Here is a 20,060-nt window from a genome sequence, read left to right as displayed (position 1 = left end):
AGTAATATTAACAGAAGCGTTTCTTTTGAGAATAGCGCAAAATTATGAGAAATGTTTATATTGCTAGTAGTTACAAGCCACCAATGTATGGCTCTGTATGCATGCTATGGTGAACGCTTGTTTGGCGCTTGGTTTACGCTTAGTTTGTACGAACGATATCTAGAGGTACGATTCCTTTGAGGCAATACTAAATAACATGTAGTATGATATTTGATACTTGCAAGTGTTGTCATTGTTGTTGTTTACATGCGGTGCATGTATATAATCGACTGTAGCCTGTGGAAGTAAGCAACGTCTACCATTTTATGCAAACCTTGGAGTACACACACTATATATGAACCTTGTGTGTAGAGTAGCAGAAGTAACATGTATTGTTCTCTTTCAAATCCAACCGCTACCGCGTGCAGACGCATTTTGTAATCGCTCTCGTTATAATAAATAGTTATTAGTTTGTATTCTCGCGTGTGCTTTATTTCCTTTCCGAATCCCAGCTCTGTACGCTGTACTTCCGCTTCGTCGAAGGGCGTTTTCCGCCGTCAGGTTATGGGCCCAGCGAAGAGCCTCGGTGAGGATTCGAAGAAAAAGTAGTGTTCCATCTCGTGTGAAGAGTGAAAGAAAGCTAGCTCGCGAAAGACGCCATATTGTTCCATCATAGTGGAAATTTCTAGAGTGCGAAAATGGTCGATGCAAAATTTTCGATGCCAAAGCTCAACGGTACGAATTGGGCAACGTGGAAAGTTCGAGTCGAAAATTTGCTGTGCCGCGAAGATTTATGGGACGTTGTGGTTGATGAATTCCAGAAGAAAAAGATCGTGACGCGTTGTGGAAAAATTCCGACCGTAAAGCGAAAGCAACGTTAGTGCTATTGCTTGAAGATGGCCAGCTGCCATTAATAAAGAATTGTGTTTCTGCTCACGATGTGTTTAGTGCTTTGAGAAAATACCACCGGAAAACAACACGTTCAGTGCGCGTTTCATTACTGAAAAAGTTGTGTTCGACGAACCTTGCAGAAGGTGGTGATTTAGAACAGCATTTGTTTAACATTGACGAAACTTTTGATCGTCTGGAAGCTTCTGGAACAACCCTTGACGCTGACACGAAAATCTGCATGCTTTTGCGAAGCCTTCCGCCATCTTTCGATGGTTTAGTGAGTGCTCTTGATAGTCGGTCTGATGATGACATTTCTCTTGATGTAGTGAAATCCAAACTAATGGATGAACACCATCGACGGCTTGAGCGAGACGGTGTTTCGAAAAGTGAACGTGCAATGAATTCCGCGGAAAATAAATCGAGAAAAGATACGCGTGTGTGTCATTTTTGTAAGAAGTCCGGTTATATCCGCCGTAACTGTAGAAAATTACTTGCGGCGAAGAAAAACGAAGAAGATCCCTCGAAAACGGAGAGGAAGAGTGACAGTGCGAAAACTGTGCATGATGATAACGGACTCGCGTTTACCGTAAACAGTGAAAAGTATCGGTCGTTGATAATTGACAGTGGTGCTAGCGCGCACATGACTGGTGACAAATCGTTTTTCACCTCACTGAATGAGTACGCAGGTGGGTGGATTACCCTAGCGGATGGTAATAAGACCCAGATTCTCGGTGACGGTAGTGGTAGTTTGTCGGGTATCGACGGAAATAATGAAGCAGTTCGAATCGATATGAGTGGTGTGAAATTTGTGCCCGGATTGGCTACCAGCTTGATTTCAGTCGAAAAGATTACTGAAAAGAATTTAAAAGTGTGTTTCGACAATGGAGGATGCAGCATCATCAATTCAATGGGAGCTGTTGTGGCGACAGGCGTTCGCAACGGAGGTTTGTACTACTTATGTTTGACAGAGTCATCACTAGCGGCAACGATGGGGCAGCACAAGGAAAACTACCAGCACCTGTGGCATCGGCGTCTAGGCCACCGTGATTGGACGGCTGCAGAGCGCATCAACAAAGAGCAACTTGGTACAGGTATGAAAGTGATTGACTGTGGTCTCAAGTTAGTTTGCGAATGCTGTATGGAAGGAAAGGCAGCACGAGCTCCGTTCCCTCCAGTTGTTACGAGAAAATCAAATCAGGTTTTAGATATTGTACACACTGATTTGTGTGGTCCTATGAGGACAGTGACACCAAGCGGCAACAGATTTGTAATGCATATTACTGATGATTACAGTAGATTCACAGTAACGTATCTTTTGAAACACAAATCTGAAGGTAGTCAGAAAATTAGAGATTATGTACGATGGACGTCGAATTTGTTTGAACGAAAACCGAAGGTTGTTCGCTCCGATGGTGGCGGAGAATTTGATAATAATTAACTCCGTGAATTTTATCGACGAGAAGGTATTAAACCGCAGTTTACGACTCCATATTCCCCGCAATCGAATGGAGTAGCGGAACGGAAAAACAGATCCATCATAGAAATGGCTACTTGCATGTTGATTGATTCTGGTCTTGACAAGAGATATTGGGGTGAAGCAGTTTTAACCGCTACATATTTACAGAACCGGTTGCCTACAAGAACTCTCCCGAAAACTCCGTATGAATTTTGGTGGGATCGAAAGCCGGATCTTGGACATTTAAAAGTATTTGGTAGCGAAGCTTTTGTGCGTGTACCTGATGCCAAAAGAGGAAAGATGGAATCTAAAGCGAGAAAAATGAGATTTGTGGGTTATTCTATGGAACACAAAGCTTATCGTTTTGTAGATGTGACAAATGATCGCATAACCATCAGCAGGGATGCACGTTTTATTGAGCTTGGAAACGGTACATCGTCTGTTGAGATTCCAGTCGAAATTCCTGGAAATAATGAAGATGAGATTGAAGAAATGGAACATATTGAGCTGATTCCCTTCAAGGAAGAACCTGATGAGTATTCAGATGAAGAATTTTATGAAACGTCCAACCTTGAAGATGAAGATAACGGTGACATTCGTCGATCAGATAGGCATGGTCGAGGTCGAGCTCCACGCCATCTAGAAGACTACGTTCTTGATTACGCCGTTGGTATAGCGGCTTGTACGGCAGAAGAGCCGAATAATCATAAAGAGGCCATGACGAGTGCGGATTGGCGGAGAGCGATGCAAGAAGAATTTGATGCTCATAAGCAAAATGGTACCTGGGAGTTAGTGCCATTGCCACAAGGACGACATGCTGTAGGATCCAAATGGGTATTTAAAGTGAAACGCAACGAAGAAAACAAAGTCGTGAAATTTAAAGCTTGTATCGTTGTTCAAGGTTATTCACAGCAGTTTGGAGTCGATTATGACGAGGTATTTGCTTGAGTGACACGTCAGTCTACTCTTAGAACTTTTCTTGCAGTAGCCGGTAAACATAAACTTGTAGTCAGACACCTGAACGTGAAAACAGCATATTTAAATGGAACGCTTGAAGAAAAAAATTTATATGCGTCAGCCTCCATGTTTTGTAGTTCCTGGACAGGAGGAGCGTGTGTTTGCTTAGAAAAAAGTATTTATGGCTTGAAACAATCGGCGAGATGTTGGAACAAGCGACTGCATGATGTATTGATGAAGATTTTTTTTTTTATTTCTGTATTATAGTGACTTTCAACACATTTGGCTGGTTCGTCACTTTTACCTTCCATTTCGGAAGAATGTCGGGAGTGAGAATAGAACTCGTGCCCTTTAGCGTGAGAGGTATGGATGTTACCGCTACGCCAGATCGCCTCCATATTGATGAAGATGCAATTCAAGGTTCCTTCTGCAGATCAATGCTTGTACATGAAGATTACAGGAAAAGCGAAAACGTTCCTGTTAGTATACGTCGACGATATTGTCCTCGCTTCAACAGATGAAGCTGAAACGACCCAGATTTGTAAAAGTTTGCAGAAAGAATTCGAAATCACAGATTTAGGCGAAGTTCGTCATTTTTTGGGCATGGAAGTGCTGCGAGAAAATGGAATTTTCAAAATTCGTTTGAAGCAATACATCGAGAAACTGTTAGCGAAATTTAACATGGAAGAAGCAAAAATAGTACGGTCACCCATGGAAATAGGTTTCCTGAAATCTGATAACAACAGTAAATTTTTTGCAGGATACAACAATATACAGAAGTTTAGTTGGCGGATTATTGTACCTATCAGTTATAGCGAGACCTGATATAGCAGCCAGCACAGCGATTCTCGGACGAATGTTTTCTGCTCCGAATGAAACAGATTGTACCGCAGCAAAGCGCTTATTGCGTTATCTGAAGGCGACAAAAGAAGATTACTTGTGTCTTGGTAGACCAAATAATGAACCATTGGTCGGATACAGCGATGCAGATTGGGCTGGTGATCCAGATAGTCGGCGGTTAACTTCCGGTTACGTGTTCTTTTATAACAGTGCTCCGATTTCTTGGTGTAGCCGGCGCCAGACGAATGTGACATTGTCTAGTATGGAAGCTGAGTACGTTTCACTCTCCGAGGCATGCCAAGAGACCATCTGGTTGAGGAAATTGCTTCGGGATTTTGGCGAAACACTGTCTGAGCCGACTATGAAGAAAGAGGACAACCAGGGGTGTATAGCTTTCGTGAAAAGTGACAGATCAGGACGAAGATCAAAACATATTGATACTAGAGAAAAGTTTGTTAGGGAACTTTGTGATAGAAAGGTTATTGTATTAGAATATTGCCCTACAGAATATATGATCGCTGATATTATGACAAAACCCTTGGGTCCCCTAAAACATAAGCAGTTTCATGATATGCTAGGATTGCATTAGGCGTGAAATGGAATATTCGTTGAGGAGGAGTGTGGAAGTAAGCAACGTCTACCATTTTATGCAAACCTTGGAGTACACACACTATGTATGAACCTTGTGTGTAGAGTAGCAGAAGTAACATGTATTGTTCTCTTTCAAATCCAACCGCTACCGCGTGCAGACGCATTTTGTAATCGCTCTCGTTATAATAAATAGTTATTAGTTTGTATTCTCGCGTGTGCTTTATTTCCTTTCTATCTATGTAAATTTCGAGTCTATCGAGTCTGTTGAGGGCAGAAATTTATTATCCTAATTTGAAATTATAAAATACCTAAAATGAATTGTATCCTAAATGAATTTGTCGTAGAATTAATTGTAGTGTAGGAAATTTGTTTGCTATAAAACGTAATCCATCAACGTAACGTAATAGTTCGCGTCAATCTACTTCCTATCACTGTTTGCACGCATACATATGCAAATAACAATTATAAAAAAATAGAATCCATTGTATCGATCACTCAGTCTGAATAAAACTATCGTAGCAGCAGGATATACCAAAATCGAATTTCTTCAGTTTTCCGAAGGTTTTACAACCACGTTTTCCTTGTCGGAGTGCCCGCGTACAGTTTCGTGCCTAGTTGAACAACATTTTTTCGCTCGAGCTTCTGGGAAGCTACTTCAACCTCAACTCTCGTCGCATGCTGTCAACATATGGTGCCGAAACCCGGGAGGAATTCCCACTCGTCGTTCGAAAAAGCATATCGTTCCGGATCTTCAGCCGTCGGTGAAATCGCACGTTGGATCTCGTCACTCTCGTTGGCCGATAGACTGCTCCAAATCTCTCGTCGCACGTGCTCTGCAAGTCACCAGGAAGAAAAACTCCGGAAGGTTCGCTGGATCTGAACCTGTTTCGTAAGTTGAGGTTACGATCACCACGTGGACTTCGTAAGTGAGGCATCGAAATTGGTGGGTACTCTCAATCTACACTATATGAAGATGAGTTCGAACAAAAAATCATGTATTCGGAAGTCTGTTCAACTGAAAAATCTGCATCGTAAACGGGAGAACTTACTTGGGTCTGCTTTACTTATTCAGAAGTTCAATGAAACGTTCGAGGCTACTCAAGTTAATCAAGTACCGATTCGTATTGAAAGGTTAGATCATTTGTGGGATAAATTCGAGGACACGGAGGATGATATTGAAGCGTTAGAGGATCAGGAGGACGGGTTTTCGGAGACTCGTCAGGAGTTTCAAAATTTATACTTTGAGCTGAAAGCATCTTTGGTTAGCAAGCTACCGCGCCCTGCTGCTGCACACCCATCTTCTCCCGATCTACCTCCACCATCTCGAAGTGTACCACATACTACCCAATCCATTTCAGTGAAGCTTCCAGAAATAAAAATCCCTGAATTCGGAGGCAAATCGGATGAATGGGTCGAGTTCCGTGATTTGTTTAAATTTCTGGTGCACACCAATACACAATTGTCGTCAGTTCAGAAGCTTCACTACTTGCGCAGCTCATTGCAAGGTGAAGCATCTCGTTTGATCTCGTCGTTGGCGATCACTGCAGATAATTACCCCGTCGTATGGAAAACGATCTGCGACCGGTATGAAAACAGAAATTTTCTCGTGAAGCAGCATATGTCAGCGATTTTGAAGGTTCCCAACGTAAAAAGGGAATCAGCTTCAGCCCTCGCCGAGTTGGCTGATGAGTTTAATCGACATGTGAGCATTTTAGACAAATTGGAAGCGCCCGAAGCGCATTGGAATTCATTCGTAGTGGAGCGATTGAGTAGTTTGCTCGACGATAAATCGTTGATGGAATGGGAAGGACAGTGTGACGAAAATGCTGTCCCACAGTATAAAGACCTGTTGAGCTTCATTTTGAAACGGTCACGCACACTTCAGATGTGTAAGCCAAACTTAAGTCAACCAGTGACAAGTTCCATCAAGCCCAACCGTGGCAAATCTTCCTCTCACGTTGTTTCTGAGCGTGTGGTAAAGTGTCCCAACTGTAAACAGCCTCACGCAATCTCTCAGTGTGAGTCATTTTTGAATCTATCTCCGAAAACTCGATTGGACTTTGTCAAGAAGCATCAACTTTGCATTAACTGTCTGCGTGGAGGTCATTTGGCTAAAGACTGTCGCAGTAGCTTGTGTCGGACCTGTGCAAAGAGACACCACAGCTTACTACACCTTCCTCCCGTTACATCCGTTCCGAGCGTAGTAGACGAAGAGGCTTCTACATCCACTACTTGCATAGCAGTTGGTTCAGCAGATAACATCGTCCCACATGCGGGAAACTTGTTTCCGAGATCGGTAGCACCATCGGTGGTGCACTCACATAACTCACCACAGGCAAATGGGTCGTCGTCGGTAGTTGTATCGTTTCCGCATTCGCGCGCCGTTAATAGCCCCTCTCTCTCGTCGTCGGTTTATCCGTCTGAATCTAATGAACCACTTCCTTTTTGCTCTTACGATAGCACGATATTGCCCAATCCGATAGTCAAACCTCGAGAAACAATGGTGTTTTTATCCACTGCGTTAGTACGAGTACAGGACGCCAATGGTATTGGCCACTATGCCAGAGCCTTGCTCGACAGTGGGTCGCAATCCAACTTCATATCGGAGTCATTATGTCAGAAGTTGGGATTGAAACGCACTCGCATCAATATACCCGTAAGCGGAATTGGTCAAGCAACAGTCAGTGTACGTTATAGTGTGCAGGTTGCTCTCGCTTCTCGATTCGGAAAATTCGTACAGGATATAGATTGTTTAGTGCTCCCGAAACTAACTGTGAGTCTTCCTAGTTGCCATGTTGATATCTCGCGGTGGAACATTCCACGAAATTTACCATTGGCGGACCCAAAGTTCAATATTAGCCATGGAGTGGATTTGATTGTTGGGGCCGAACTTTTCTTCATGCTGATAGAATCCCATCAAATGATTTTGGCTGATAATTATCCTACGTTGCAGAAAACTTTGCTTGGTTACGTCGTATGCGGCAAGTATTCAACAAACATGGTCAAGACGGTGGCATGCCATGTGGCCACTGAAGCTGATTTAAACGTTCAACTCGAGAAGATGTGGGAAGTAGAGAACTTTGACGTTGGCAAGTCTCTCACCCCAGCTGAACAGGATGTCGAAAACCACTTTCTGCAAACCGTGTCACGCGATACTGAGGGACGATACATTGTTCGCTTGCCCTTCCGGGAATCGATGGCTCCCCTGTTGGGTGACGCCTTCGACCAAGCAGTTCGACGTTTGCTGCTTATGGAGAAGCGGTTTGTTCGGGACAAGGATCTGCAAGACGCCTACGTAAAATTCATGGACGAGTACGAACGATTAGGGCACATGGAAGTTGGTTCACGCGACGCGGGCCCACAATATTTCCTTCCCCACCATGCTGTTCATCGTCCGGAAAGCAGTACAACAAAAACTCGAATTGTCTACGATGCTAGCAGCAAGGGAACCGGTGCTCTTTCCCTCAACGACGTCCTTCACACTGGTCCCACGGTCCAGCCACCACTGCTATCCACCGTGTTGAATTTCCGGATGCCGCAGTACGTCTTCACTGCGGATGCGGAAAAAATGTTCGGCCAAATGTGGGTTCATCCAGAAGATCGGCGATATTTGAAGATCGTCTGGCGACGCGATCCCTCGTTGCCACTACAAGTGTACCAGCTGAAGACGGTGACCTATGGACTTGCGTGTTCACCGTACCAAGCCGCTCGAGTACTCATCAAGCTCGCCGAAGATGAGGGACAAAACTACCCGCTCGCTGTGGAAATTGTGAGGAGTCGTTTCTATGTTGACGATGTTCTCGCTGGGAGTGACAGCCTCGAAGAAAACACCGAAATTTGTCGCCAACTACGGGAGCTACTCGATCTAGGAGGATTTTCGCTCAGAAAATGGAGTAGCAATAACCAAGCCGTCCTAAGACACGTCCCCACTGACCTGTGGGAAAGTGCGCCTCAGATGGAATTATGTCGTTCGACGGTGACTGCTCTAGGTCTTCTATGGAGTCCACAAAGCGATTGTTTCGGCTTTAAGGTCCCGCAACTAGCAGACTTGCGAATTGTGACCAAACGCATTGTTGTGTCTGAGACTGCTCAACTGTTTGACCCTCTAGGTCTGCTTGGCTCAATAGTGATTAGCGCTAGAATGTTCGTCCAACAACTTTGGGCCAAAAACATCTCATGGGACGAAGAACTTTCTCCAAAAGACAGTGAGTGGTGGATGGAATTTCGAAAAGAGCTGGGCCTCCTCAAACAGCTTGATATTCCTCGTCGTGTTCTATCAAATCCAGACCGCAACTACCAGCTCCACTGTTTTTGTGACGCCTCTGAAAAGGGCTATGGCTGCTGTGTTTATGTCGTTGGTCCTGATGGAGAGGAGCATCTTACCAGCCATCTTTTGGTTACCAAGGCTCGAGTTGCCCCATTGCGCGGATTGTCGGTGCCACGTCTCGAGCTCTGTGCAGCGGTGGTTGGAAGTCAATTGGTGAACAAATTACGAAATGAGACGGACTTCTCGGGACCAGTTACCTTTTGGACAGATTCGACAGTAGTGCTGTATTGGCTTCGTGCTCCGCCGTCCAATTGGAAAGTGTTTACCTCTAACCGTATCGCCGAGGTGCAACGACTCACCAAGGGTTCCGAATGGCGACATGTTCCAACGGAACACAACCCAGCTGATCGCATTTCACGTGGGATACGCCCTAGTCAATTAAGGGAAGATATCCTATGGTGGTATGGGCCACCATTTCTCAAGCATCCGGTTACCTGCTGGCCTGAAGCACTGCCTAACTCTACGCCCTCTCGGATCTCGGAAGTAAATTCCGAAGCACGCCAAATTGTCGCATTAAGCTGCCTGGAGATCGATGATTCTATTATCTCCAAATTTTCCGACCTGGGGAAGCTCTTGAGAACAGTCGCATGGTGCAAGCGATTCTCTTACAATATACGAAGGGAGGCTAAGGAACGTACCATTGGCAGACTGACTCCAGCAGAAATCGAAGGGGCTCTCAAATCACTTATTCGCTTGGCACAGGTAACTACTTTTTCCAGTGAAATAAATCAATTAACTACTAAAAATCAGGATTTCAAACGTGATGTCGTCAGTGATTCTAAATCGCCTCTTAAGAATCTCAATATTTTCCTCGATGACAATGGGTTACTTCGCCTGGATGGTCGTTTGGCAAACATGGATGGTCCATATGATACAAAGTTCCCCTTGTTGCTCCCGGCAAAACATCATTTGAGCTGGTTAATTGCTCGATCATTGCATCTACGTACTGCGCACTCAGGGCCATCACTACTGCTTTCAACGATACGGCAACGATTCTGGCCTTTACGGGGGAGGCAATTAGTGCGTCGAATCGTTAGAACATGTATTACTTGCTTTCGTTGCTCACCTCCTCCTGGCACACAAAAAATGGCACCACTCCCAGCGGTGCGAGTTACTCCTGCTCGAGTGTTTTCGAAGGTGGGATTGGATTATTGTGGGCCATTTAACGTTCGTCCGTTGTATGGGAGAGGGGCTAGCGTCAAGATGTATGTCGCCGTGTTCGTTTGCCTGTCGGTGAAAGCGGTTCACGTCGAAATCGTCCCCGACTTGTCGTCCGCCGCATGCATTAACGCGATAAAACGGTTTGTTGCTCGACGTGGACAGTTAATCGAGCTCCGGTGCGACAATGCAACAGCTTTCGTCGGGGCCGATCGCGAGATGCGTGAACTTCAAAACCGTTACAGGCAGCAGTTCCAAACCGATAAATGGGAGAGATACTGCCTCGACTCTGGAATCACCTTTAACTTTATCCCAGCTCGGTCACCACACTTCGGGGGGTTGTGGGAGGCTGGGGTTAAATCTTTCAAGCATCATTTTCGACGGATTTTTGGAAATTCGTCATATACGATAGACGAGCTAACAACTGCTGCCACTCACATCGAAAGCATCCTCAACTCCCGGCCTCCCACTCCCCTTACAGACCACCCCAACGACCTCTCCGTATTGACGCCCGGCCATTTTCTCATAGGGGAACCGATGTTTTCCATTCTCGAGCCCGATGAGTCCAACGTCACTATAACCAAAACGTCTCGTTTGCAGGAAATGCGTCGTGCTGTTCAAAACTTCTGGAAATGCTGGTCCAGAGACTATCTGACCCGCTTACACCAGCGCTCGAAGTGGAGGGGCGCTACCAAGAACATCAAACCTGGTGACGTCGTTCTTCTCAAACAGCCCAACTTTCCTCCATTCACATGGCCTCTTGGGAAGATCATCGAAGCTGTCGTCGGATCTGATGGATTGGTACGCGTTGTCCTTGTGCGAACCAGTCGTGGTCTCTTCAAGCGAGCAATCACAGAAGTGAGTGTGTTACCAATCGACACGGTGGAGGACGTCAACGAGGAAACCCGTACTAGCGACGAAGACCAAGCTGCCAATGAAACCCAGGTCGTCGAGGATGGCACATCGAAGCATCGAGAATAGTTGAACCCGATTGGTTCAACGCGGCCCGGTCTGTTGAGGGCAGAAATTTATTATCCTAATTTGAAATTATAAAATACCTAAAATGAATTGTATCCTAAATGAATTTGTCGTAGAATTAATTGTAGTGTAGGAAATTTGTTTGCTATAAAACGTAATCCATCAACGTAACGTAATAGTTCGCGTCAATCTACTTCCTATCACTGTTTGCACGCATACATATGCAAATAACAATTATAAAAAAATAGAATCCATTGTATCGATCACTCAGTCTGAATAAAACTATCGTAGCAGCAGGATATACCAAAATCGAATTTCTTCAGTTTTCCGAAGGTTTTACAACCACGTTTTCCTTGTCGGAGTGCCCGCGTACAGTTTCGTGCCTAGTTGAACAACATTTTTTCGCTCGAGCTTCTGGGAAGCTACTTCAACCTCAACTCTCGTCGCATGCTGTCAACAGAGTCTATGTCAATTTCGAAAAAGGCCACCGGAATAGCCTTTGAGGTAAATTTTCAATGCATTGACATAAAATGAATTGCGACATACGATTGTTTTGCGAGGGCAAGAATGAATCATCAATCAATTATCGTCAACTGATTCTACAATGAAAAAACTATGGATGGGTTATACCTATGATATAACTGCAAGGTTGACGTAGGACTGCCGTTGGCTTAGTAATCAATTCTTCAATTAGCAATAATCCCACCTCGGATAATCCTCATTGGGTACGATATCGCCGCTGCGCAGTGCTATCTTTTGTGTATTGATTAAATTATTGATTAAAATAGTGAATGAATGAAACTATGTACGAATTCAATTGCAAACAAATCTCAATTTAAGTAAATTCATGCATTATGGTAGTAGTTATCACAGCAAATAGTTATCAACATTTTGCCTAATCATCAAACGGTATGCGTAGAATGCAGTGAGCTGGCGAAATGAAGGGATATCTTCCAATGCAGTCTTGAATAATCGAGCCAAAGCGTTGCATTTGTACCCGCTTTTGTAGACCATGATAGCAAAACGAATTCTGGAGTGTAAAAATGTTTGGGGGTATAAAAGTATTACCGACTTGAATGTATCTGCAATGCCGATTTTCCCAACTTCTTGGTTTCGGAATCTCTATTGGGAAAACACATTCCGGTTTGCAAAAATGCAAGCGAGTACAAAAGTACTCGTAGTTTGCATCTTTCCCCAGGCTTCATGGTTTTGAAGGCTGTGTTAGGGAAACATTCCAATTTGCAAATCGCAAACGAGTACGAAAGTTCCCACTGCTTGCATCTAAATTTCTATGCCGATTTCCACAGGCTCCATGGTTTTGAAGTCTGTGTTAGAGAAACATTCCGATTTCCAGAAACGCAAGCGAGTACAAAGGCACCCGCAGCTTACATCTAATTTGCTATGCTGATTTCCACAGGCTCCATGGTTTTGAAGTCTGTGTTAGGGAAACATCCATCCATTCCAGCGATCGTACCTGAATCGTTGCGCAATCGTAACTGAGTGGATTTCCGAGCGGCACTCGCTTACATACCGGTTGGTGTGATTTCAATAGTCTGTTTTAAAAGCAATTTTAGGGCTATTGAAACAAGTTTTTGGATCAAAAAGTAACAAGCATATAACGCGTAGATATTTTATCTTTCGAATGAAGTGTTTATCATACAATTTCGTTCAGTTTTTTAGGAGCTATTAACGCTCAAAATCTCGTTATCGGGCGTAACGCTTTCGTTTTCGAAACTTTGAACTTACACCCCAGTATAGAAATGAAAGACGTAGTCCTACGTCAAAATCATTTCAGAGATTATTCTACTAAGCAATTGTTTCTAAAATTTTACAGAAGGTATAAACAAGCGACTTATATAAAATAACAGCGTAGTTCTACGTCAACAATGCGGTAGTATCTTGGACATAACCTCCTATAATTTTTTTTTATAATTCATTTATTTTTACAGGCTCATTTTCATAAGTATATAAATTGCTGTTTTGAATTTTTGATTATTGCGTTCGAGTTTGGATATTTATCAGTGGTTGTTTGTTAAAGGTTTTTTTTCGGTATTAATTATACAGACCCAGCAAACATAAAATCGTATAATTTTGCACGTGCCAAGTCTTACAAGAAATCCGAATAAATCATAATCGCATATAATATCAATCAAAGTATTTATCGTTTATATTTGAAATCGTATAAAATGTAAAATCTCGATTTTATATACCATTATCAAATTAAGTCGCAATTCGGTATAATAAACATCAATTTTATGATGTACATTGTCGTAAAATATATTTAATCCGCATCATATGCGTATATTACGCTGATGCAGTTTGTGTGTCGTATAAGCGTATAATTTTAATCGATTCAGTACTGTAGTAAATCGTGTTGCATGCTGAAGAAAATCATGAAACAGTAAATCATATTAGATCCTAATAAAGAACATATTACATCATATTGAAATGTCAATGAAATGCTGATGCATTCGAAAGTTTTAACCGCTGTTGAATCAAATTTCAGATAGCCGCGCGAGATAGCTGGTGAATGATAATCCAGACGACCGGAGTTCGAACCCGCATCGGAGCAGTTTTCACCAAACATCTATCTGTGCCATTTTAAACATTCATATTCCACTCCCAACACAAGTCAATCAAACAATTATTTGATTACAACATAAATACTCATATATAAAAATGGCGATTTGTGAGGCTATAATAAATATTTCACGAAAATATTTTGCTTGTTTTTTTTCTATGTCTGTAATAAATCGTATATGAGTATGGCAAAAGTCGTATTTCGTGCTTTGACAATTCATGAATATATTCATATTAGATCGCAATTCAATTCCAACATAATTGCTATTATAGCCGGTTAAAGTTGCATATTCATCTAAACAAATTCGGTAAGCATTTGCCATGTATCATCCATGATTATCATCCACCAGCTATCTCGAAACTTTCGAGTGCATCAGAATTTCATTGACATTTCAATATGATGTAATATGTTCTTTATTATGATCTAATATGATTTACTGTTTCATGATTTTCTTCAGCATGCAACACGATTTACTACAGTACTGAATCGATTTAAATTATACGCTTATACGACACACAAACTGCATCAGCGTATTATACGCATATGATGCGGATTCAATATATTTTACGACAATGTACATGATAAAATTGATGTTTATTATACCGAATTGCGACTTAATTTGATAATGGTACATAAAATCGAGTTTTTGCATTTTATGCGATTTCAAATATACACGACACATACTTTGATTGATATTATATGCGATTATACACTGTTCGTTAGACGCGCCCCAGCAAACATTAAGTCGTATGAATAGCTATAATTGGAGGCGATATACATACAACCAAGATACATTTGTATGATATATGATGCAGATAACTAGCATATACACACAAAAGTGGAGGCGATATACGTATATGCCATATTTTGTACGCATATAAAGCCGTATATAACGATATGCGATGCTTTTTGGACTGATATGCGATTTGATACGACAACGTTACCACTCAATCCATCGATGACATGGACAATCGTGTTTTTGCATTTTATGCGATTTTAGATATATATGATCGATATTTTGATTGATATTTTATGCGATTGTGACTTCTCATGTGCAAAGTTATACGATTTAATGTTTGCTGGGGCTACTCTTTCGTTTCAATCTGGCCGGCAGCAATATCTGCGTTTGTGGCCGAGGTAACTACGACATCGAACACGTTGTTTGATCGTGTGAGGTGTATTTTGTTGCCAGATCGAATTTAGAGAACTCCCTTCGGGCTAGAGGAAGGCAGCCCAATGTGCCGGTGAGAGATGTGTTGGCTCGGTTATACCTTGATTACATGTCCCAAATATATGTTTTCCTTAAATCTATCGATGTTCGTGTGTGATTATCCTTATATCCTTATACCCTCCATTTCTTCCTTTGTGAGTAATTGGTCCGCTTGCTATAAACAGGAGAATGAAATGTAAATTCACAATAGATGTACGAATAGATTTAAGAATTGAGTGTGTGTGATTATCAACATTGTAATAATTTCCTTATACCCCATCCTTTTCCTGAGAAAAATATGTCACCCTTCTAATCTCGAGTCCACCGCGAGTAATCGGTTTCCCACATTACTAACCATAGATTTAAGAAAATTGTTCATATATATAGTTTTAAAAATATATTTAAGATTTCGGCTCCTTTAAACTTATGTAACTGAGCCTGTAAAATTAAACGAATTTATAAAAAAAAAAATAAATAAAAAAAATATGCGATTATGATTTATTCGGATTTCTTGTAAGACTTGGCACGTATAATCGCTCAGCAAAAATACAATTCCAATACAATGATAATGAGCTTGTTGATAATTGCTTGCTATCCGCGTTGCCAGCATTGAGGCTCGTATGCTATAATTGGAAGGCAAAAACACTAATAGTTTCCGGGTGAAATAAACATACATTCACAATAAAAGTATGAATTGAAATTTACTTTTCTGTTTCGAATACATATTATATCTGAAAAATAACAATAACATTTTTTGCAAACTGTGAAAAAAATATTGAACGAAAATTTTGTCTGGTAATTATTTTATATTGTAATGATCAGTTTTAGTAGAAATATCAGGTAGTGTATACGAAAAAGTTTATTCTAGTCTAGAAATCTGAAAAAATCGAATTTTTTTTTTAACCATATTTCTGTAGTTTAGGCATTCAAGAATATACTCTAGAAAGGATTTATCGAAAATCCTATTATTTACCTAGTTAGAGCCATCTTAGTGATGTGGTATCTAACCTGTTACGGCCATCACAATGAACTTCAAACGCGTTTCTCTCGGAACTAGTTTTTTTCTAACTGGCGTACACGATATCTCAAGTTCTACTGAACCGATTTATGTCAAATTTATATGAAAATAATCTGCATACATCTCTCTATCGCATGAACCAATAAAAAATTATAACTTTTTAATTTTACTATTTTTAAAAAATCGGTAAACGCAAAAAAAAAACGTTTTAAACAGCATTTTTGTTTTCAAACGGCCGCCATTTTGTTAAAACCCATGTTTTTGACTTGTCCGAGGTTCATGCCATAGCGACATCTTTACTGATTCAGAATCTGTTCGATTTTTTTGTTTCAGATAACCAGAAGGACTGGAATCGTGTACGCCATGGCACAACTTTTTTTTGAACACCCTCACTTCACCAGCATGTAACTATTCTAATTATGAATATTTTTTTTCCGTCCTATTTTTGTTTTATTGTTGAAAGATAGATAAACGAATAATGATATAATGGATAGTAAAAATATTCTTTGTTTTATTTTTACGGAGTTCGAAAAAACGTCCGAAATTCGTGTCTCTACACTAGAATACCCCCTTAAGTGAGGGGCAGTACTAAGTGTTTTGAATAATCAAATGACAATTAATGAACATTTCGATTCAAATTATAACAATTTAAAACTGTTTTCGGATATGCTCATCTAATAGAGAAATTTCTCTTTCAAGTTCGAATGATGCCACCTGACATCGAGAATGTACATTTGTCAGTGGATAAGAGCTGTAGCATTTTAGAAAAACAAATCAATCATGAATGCCAGATGTGTACATTTTTATATAAAGGTGCAAACTGTATTTCAAAGTTGCCCTTTTTTATTCCATTGTAGGTCTTAACAGTTGCGCATACCTAAAATTTTATGCTATTTTCAAAATTAAGCACTTTTATTTTGACGTAGAACTACGTCTTTCATTAAGAGTGCCAAATCAGAAAACAGGTCACGTTTTTATGAAATAAAGTTAACGTTAATAACGATTTTTGCCGCGAACGGATTTTGGCGATTTACATACTAAATGAATCGGAAATTCTCAAAGATTTGTTTAATATGCTATATATTAGAATCCCTTGGTTTGTAAATGGTTAAAATTCATGAAAACTTTAAGCGTTTCTATTTTCCCATACATTTGTTCAGTCCATTTGTGTGTTTTCCCGAACAGAGCTGTCAATAACGAGCAACTTATCGACGAGCAACGAAGAAGAAATCATAGGATACAAAGTCATCGTGAACAAAGGAAAAGAAGAAGAATGAAGTGGAATACTTGCCTGGAGTATAAACAGTGGATCTCGCTGAGGCATAATTTCATTCGGCATCGGACTGTTGAGCAATCCAGTTCACTTTGCTTTCGCTGCACTTCGATCTAAGATTGGACCCCACCAGTGGTAATTCAACTTGGATATCGTCGTGTGGTTTTTTCAGTTCGTTTTTCGCGTTATTCGTATCGTGTGTTTTTCTTTCCGCATCATAAATTGGACGTTTCGCATAGTGAGTGATGAACAAGAAGAAGAGGAAGGCTGGCTCGAGCCCTGCAAAAAACGAACGCATAGCTAGGGGCAATAAAATTTCGAGGTAAGCGTCATCTAATGATGCACGCGATGTTGGTGCAGTGAAAAGCGCTCACACTGAACCGAGCCTTCGCATCGAACACCAGCGAAGTAGACGACTTCGGGGCGTCGGTCGAAAATGTTACGGCGTTTACAGGCAGCAACCAGCTCTCCCCGCTGGTGGTGAAGGCGGTTGCTCTTGACAAACTCATCAGCGAATTCGCATCGATGGGTGTTACAGCAGAGTACAAGCTGTGTGGCATAATTCAGTTTTTTTCCAAGCAGTGAACATTTTTTGTTTTCCGTCATAATAAGGGCTTCGATCGTGCTTTTGACGTTGCATGAATGTATTCAACTGACATTATGGCGGAGCAGGCGTTAAAGTTGTGCGCCAAAAATTCATTTAGGGAATACCAAGCATCTTGAATGTCGTACTGGAATGTTATAAGTCATTTGGGTTCACGCGCCAGTCGCAAAACTGCCTTCAACTAGGATTGCATTTGCACTAGTCTTGATCATAATGAAGCAATACTACTGTTTTTGAGGTTGTTGATATTTAAAAAAGAATTTATTTCGCTTGTTTAATCACGTTTAATCAAGAAAGTGAATGTAGTTCTGGAATTTTGTATGTGATTAGGTTTCGCTTGCCAGTAGCAAAACTTCCTTCTCTAAGGGTGACAGCTGCGCTTATTTCGAGTATGAGAAAGTAATGCATCTTTTTTCGAGGCTAGTAATATAAACAGAAGTGTTCCTTTTGAGAATAGCGCAAAATGATGAGAAGTGTTTATATTCCTTGTAGTTTCAAGCCACCAATGTATGGCTCTGTATGCATGCTATGGCGAACGCTTGTTTTGCGCTTGGTTTACGTTGTACGAACGATGGAGGTTCAATTCCACTGAGGCAATACTAAATAATATGTAGCATGATATTTGATACTTGCAATTGTTGTCATTGTTGTTGTTTTCTCGCGGTGCCAAAGATATATTGATATAATCGACTGTAACCGAGTCTATGTCAATTGCGAAAAAGGCCACCGGAATAGCGTTCGAGGTAAATTTTCAATGCATTGACATGAAATAAATTGCGACATACGATCAGCTAGTGTATTGTTCTGCGAAGTTTTATAATATAACAGCGTAGTTCTACGTAAACAATGCGGTCGTATCTTGGACACAACCTTCTATAATTTTTTTTTCTGTTCGATTGAGTTAAGGATCACAAATAAATTATTTTTATTGATTTCCTTCGGCAGGTAAAAAAATGGCATCTCTGCCACAGCGATTATACAGTTAATGATGACAGATGAAAACTCAACGATCACATCACGTTGAAGTTGCTTCAATGTGCAGAGCTGAGTTGGCGATATGATTGACATCGCCAACATAGATCGGGTTGCAGTTGCCTAATGTGTAGAAGGCCTAAGGTATGAACGGAGCGTAATTGAATTTAATTTTTCGAAATAAACGTTATACTGAGGTCGATATAATGGGGGAAAACTCCCATCTAACAAAGATAAGCAAACAAACCTTTGTCCCTCCATAGCAGACGATCCTTGGATTAGGTTTTACAAAATCAATAATCCGCCTTAAGGCGGGTTTGGGCATCTGGTCGAAATCTATTATCCACGGAATAGTCTGCCAAGCTTACCACGGATTACGAAAATCGCGGATAACGCAATAAATGTCTAAAAATGAGATGTAAACTAAAAAAAAAGAAAATTCAGCATGAAAACTATGTTTTATCAATACAGGAATCATTAAACTATCCATCTGTAAGGTCGTGTCACCAGTGGTCAATTAATGTGAAAGTCATCTTTTGAACCGCTCGTAGTAGTTATTCCTTATGTTGGAATATAAAAATATCCTTATGATAACAACAATTCTGGTCTGACTGCAGGCATAAATTGATGTCGCATTTAAGGCATTTGACTTGCGTTTCCGATGTGCATCCTGGATTCTTGCAAATCCTCTTTCCGGAACATGGAAAGTCTGGAAAAGTGATCCATCCTATCCTGCCTGACATCATTGCACATTGGAAATAATGTCTGAATAATTTAAAAAAAAATCCCCGAACCCCGTCTAGAGGCGGGGTTAGATTGTAGAGGGTTAACATCGCTTCTCACTTGTGTGATGCGCTCCCCATTTTATACACACATCAAATTCTAGTGCAAATTCAAAGCTTCACTCGTTCTAAGCTAAGCATGAAAAGAACAGCGCGCCTCCATACCAACCGTATACGATCGTGTGAAGGAAAATCAGCGTATTTTTCCAGAATTCGGAGGCTGTCGTGAATGTCGGCTCGGATATATCCAGAGGACACGAAGTGCCTCATGATGATCTAACTTCTTCGCTTCGGGGTGCAGTTGGCAGCACGAACAAAGCATCGATCACAGTTGCTTGACGGCTACAAATTAATTAATAACGTAGCCAATTCTTTTTTAGTACACAACAGGGTTGCTACAATTGGCGATGTATAGGTGGATTCACCACCGCGTGGTAAACGTA

At 41.2% G+C, this 20,060-nt stretch overlaps 1 protein-coding gene and 1 pseudogene across 1 annotated transcript; one reads left to right on the top strand and one right to left on the bottom strand.

Annotated features, from left to right (window-relative positions):
* The first annotated feature begins 5,687 nt into the window (after positions 1-5,687).
* On the top strand, positions 5,688-11,605 carry LOC129761483 (uncharacterized). Its single transcript, XM_055759205.1, has 2 exons — positions 5,688-9,743; positions 10,800-11,605. Exons 1-2 carry the CDS (start codon positions 5,688-5,690, stop codon positions 11,178-11,180), a joined length of 4,437 nt encoding a protein of 1,478 aa, XP_055615180.1. The 3' UTR covers positions 11,181-11,605.
* Positions 11,606-11,844: 239 nt separating this feature from the next.
* On the bottom strand, positions 11,845-11,928 carry LOC129763811 (U4 spliceosomal RNA; annotated as a pseudogene).
* Between the last annotated feature and the right edge of the window lie 8,132 nt (positions 11,929-20,060).

Source organism: Toxorhynchites rutilus, chromosome 1 (assembly GCF_029784135.1).
Source record: "Toxorhynchites rutilus septentrionalis strain SRP chromosome 1, ASM2978413v1, whole genome shotgun sequence".
Lineage (NCBI taxonomy): Eukaryota > Metazoa > Arthropoda > Insecta > Diptera > Culicidae > Toxorhynchites > Toxorhynchites rutilus.
This window is presented reverse-complemented; position numbering and strand designations above follow the sequence as displayed.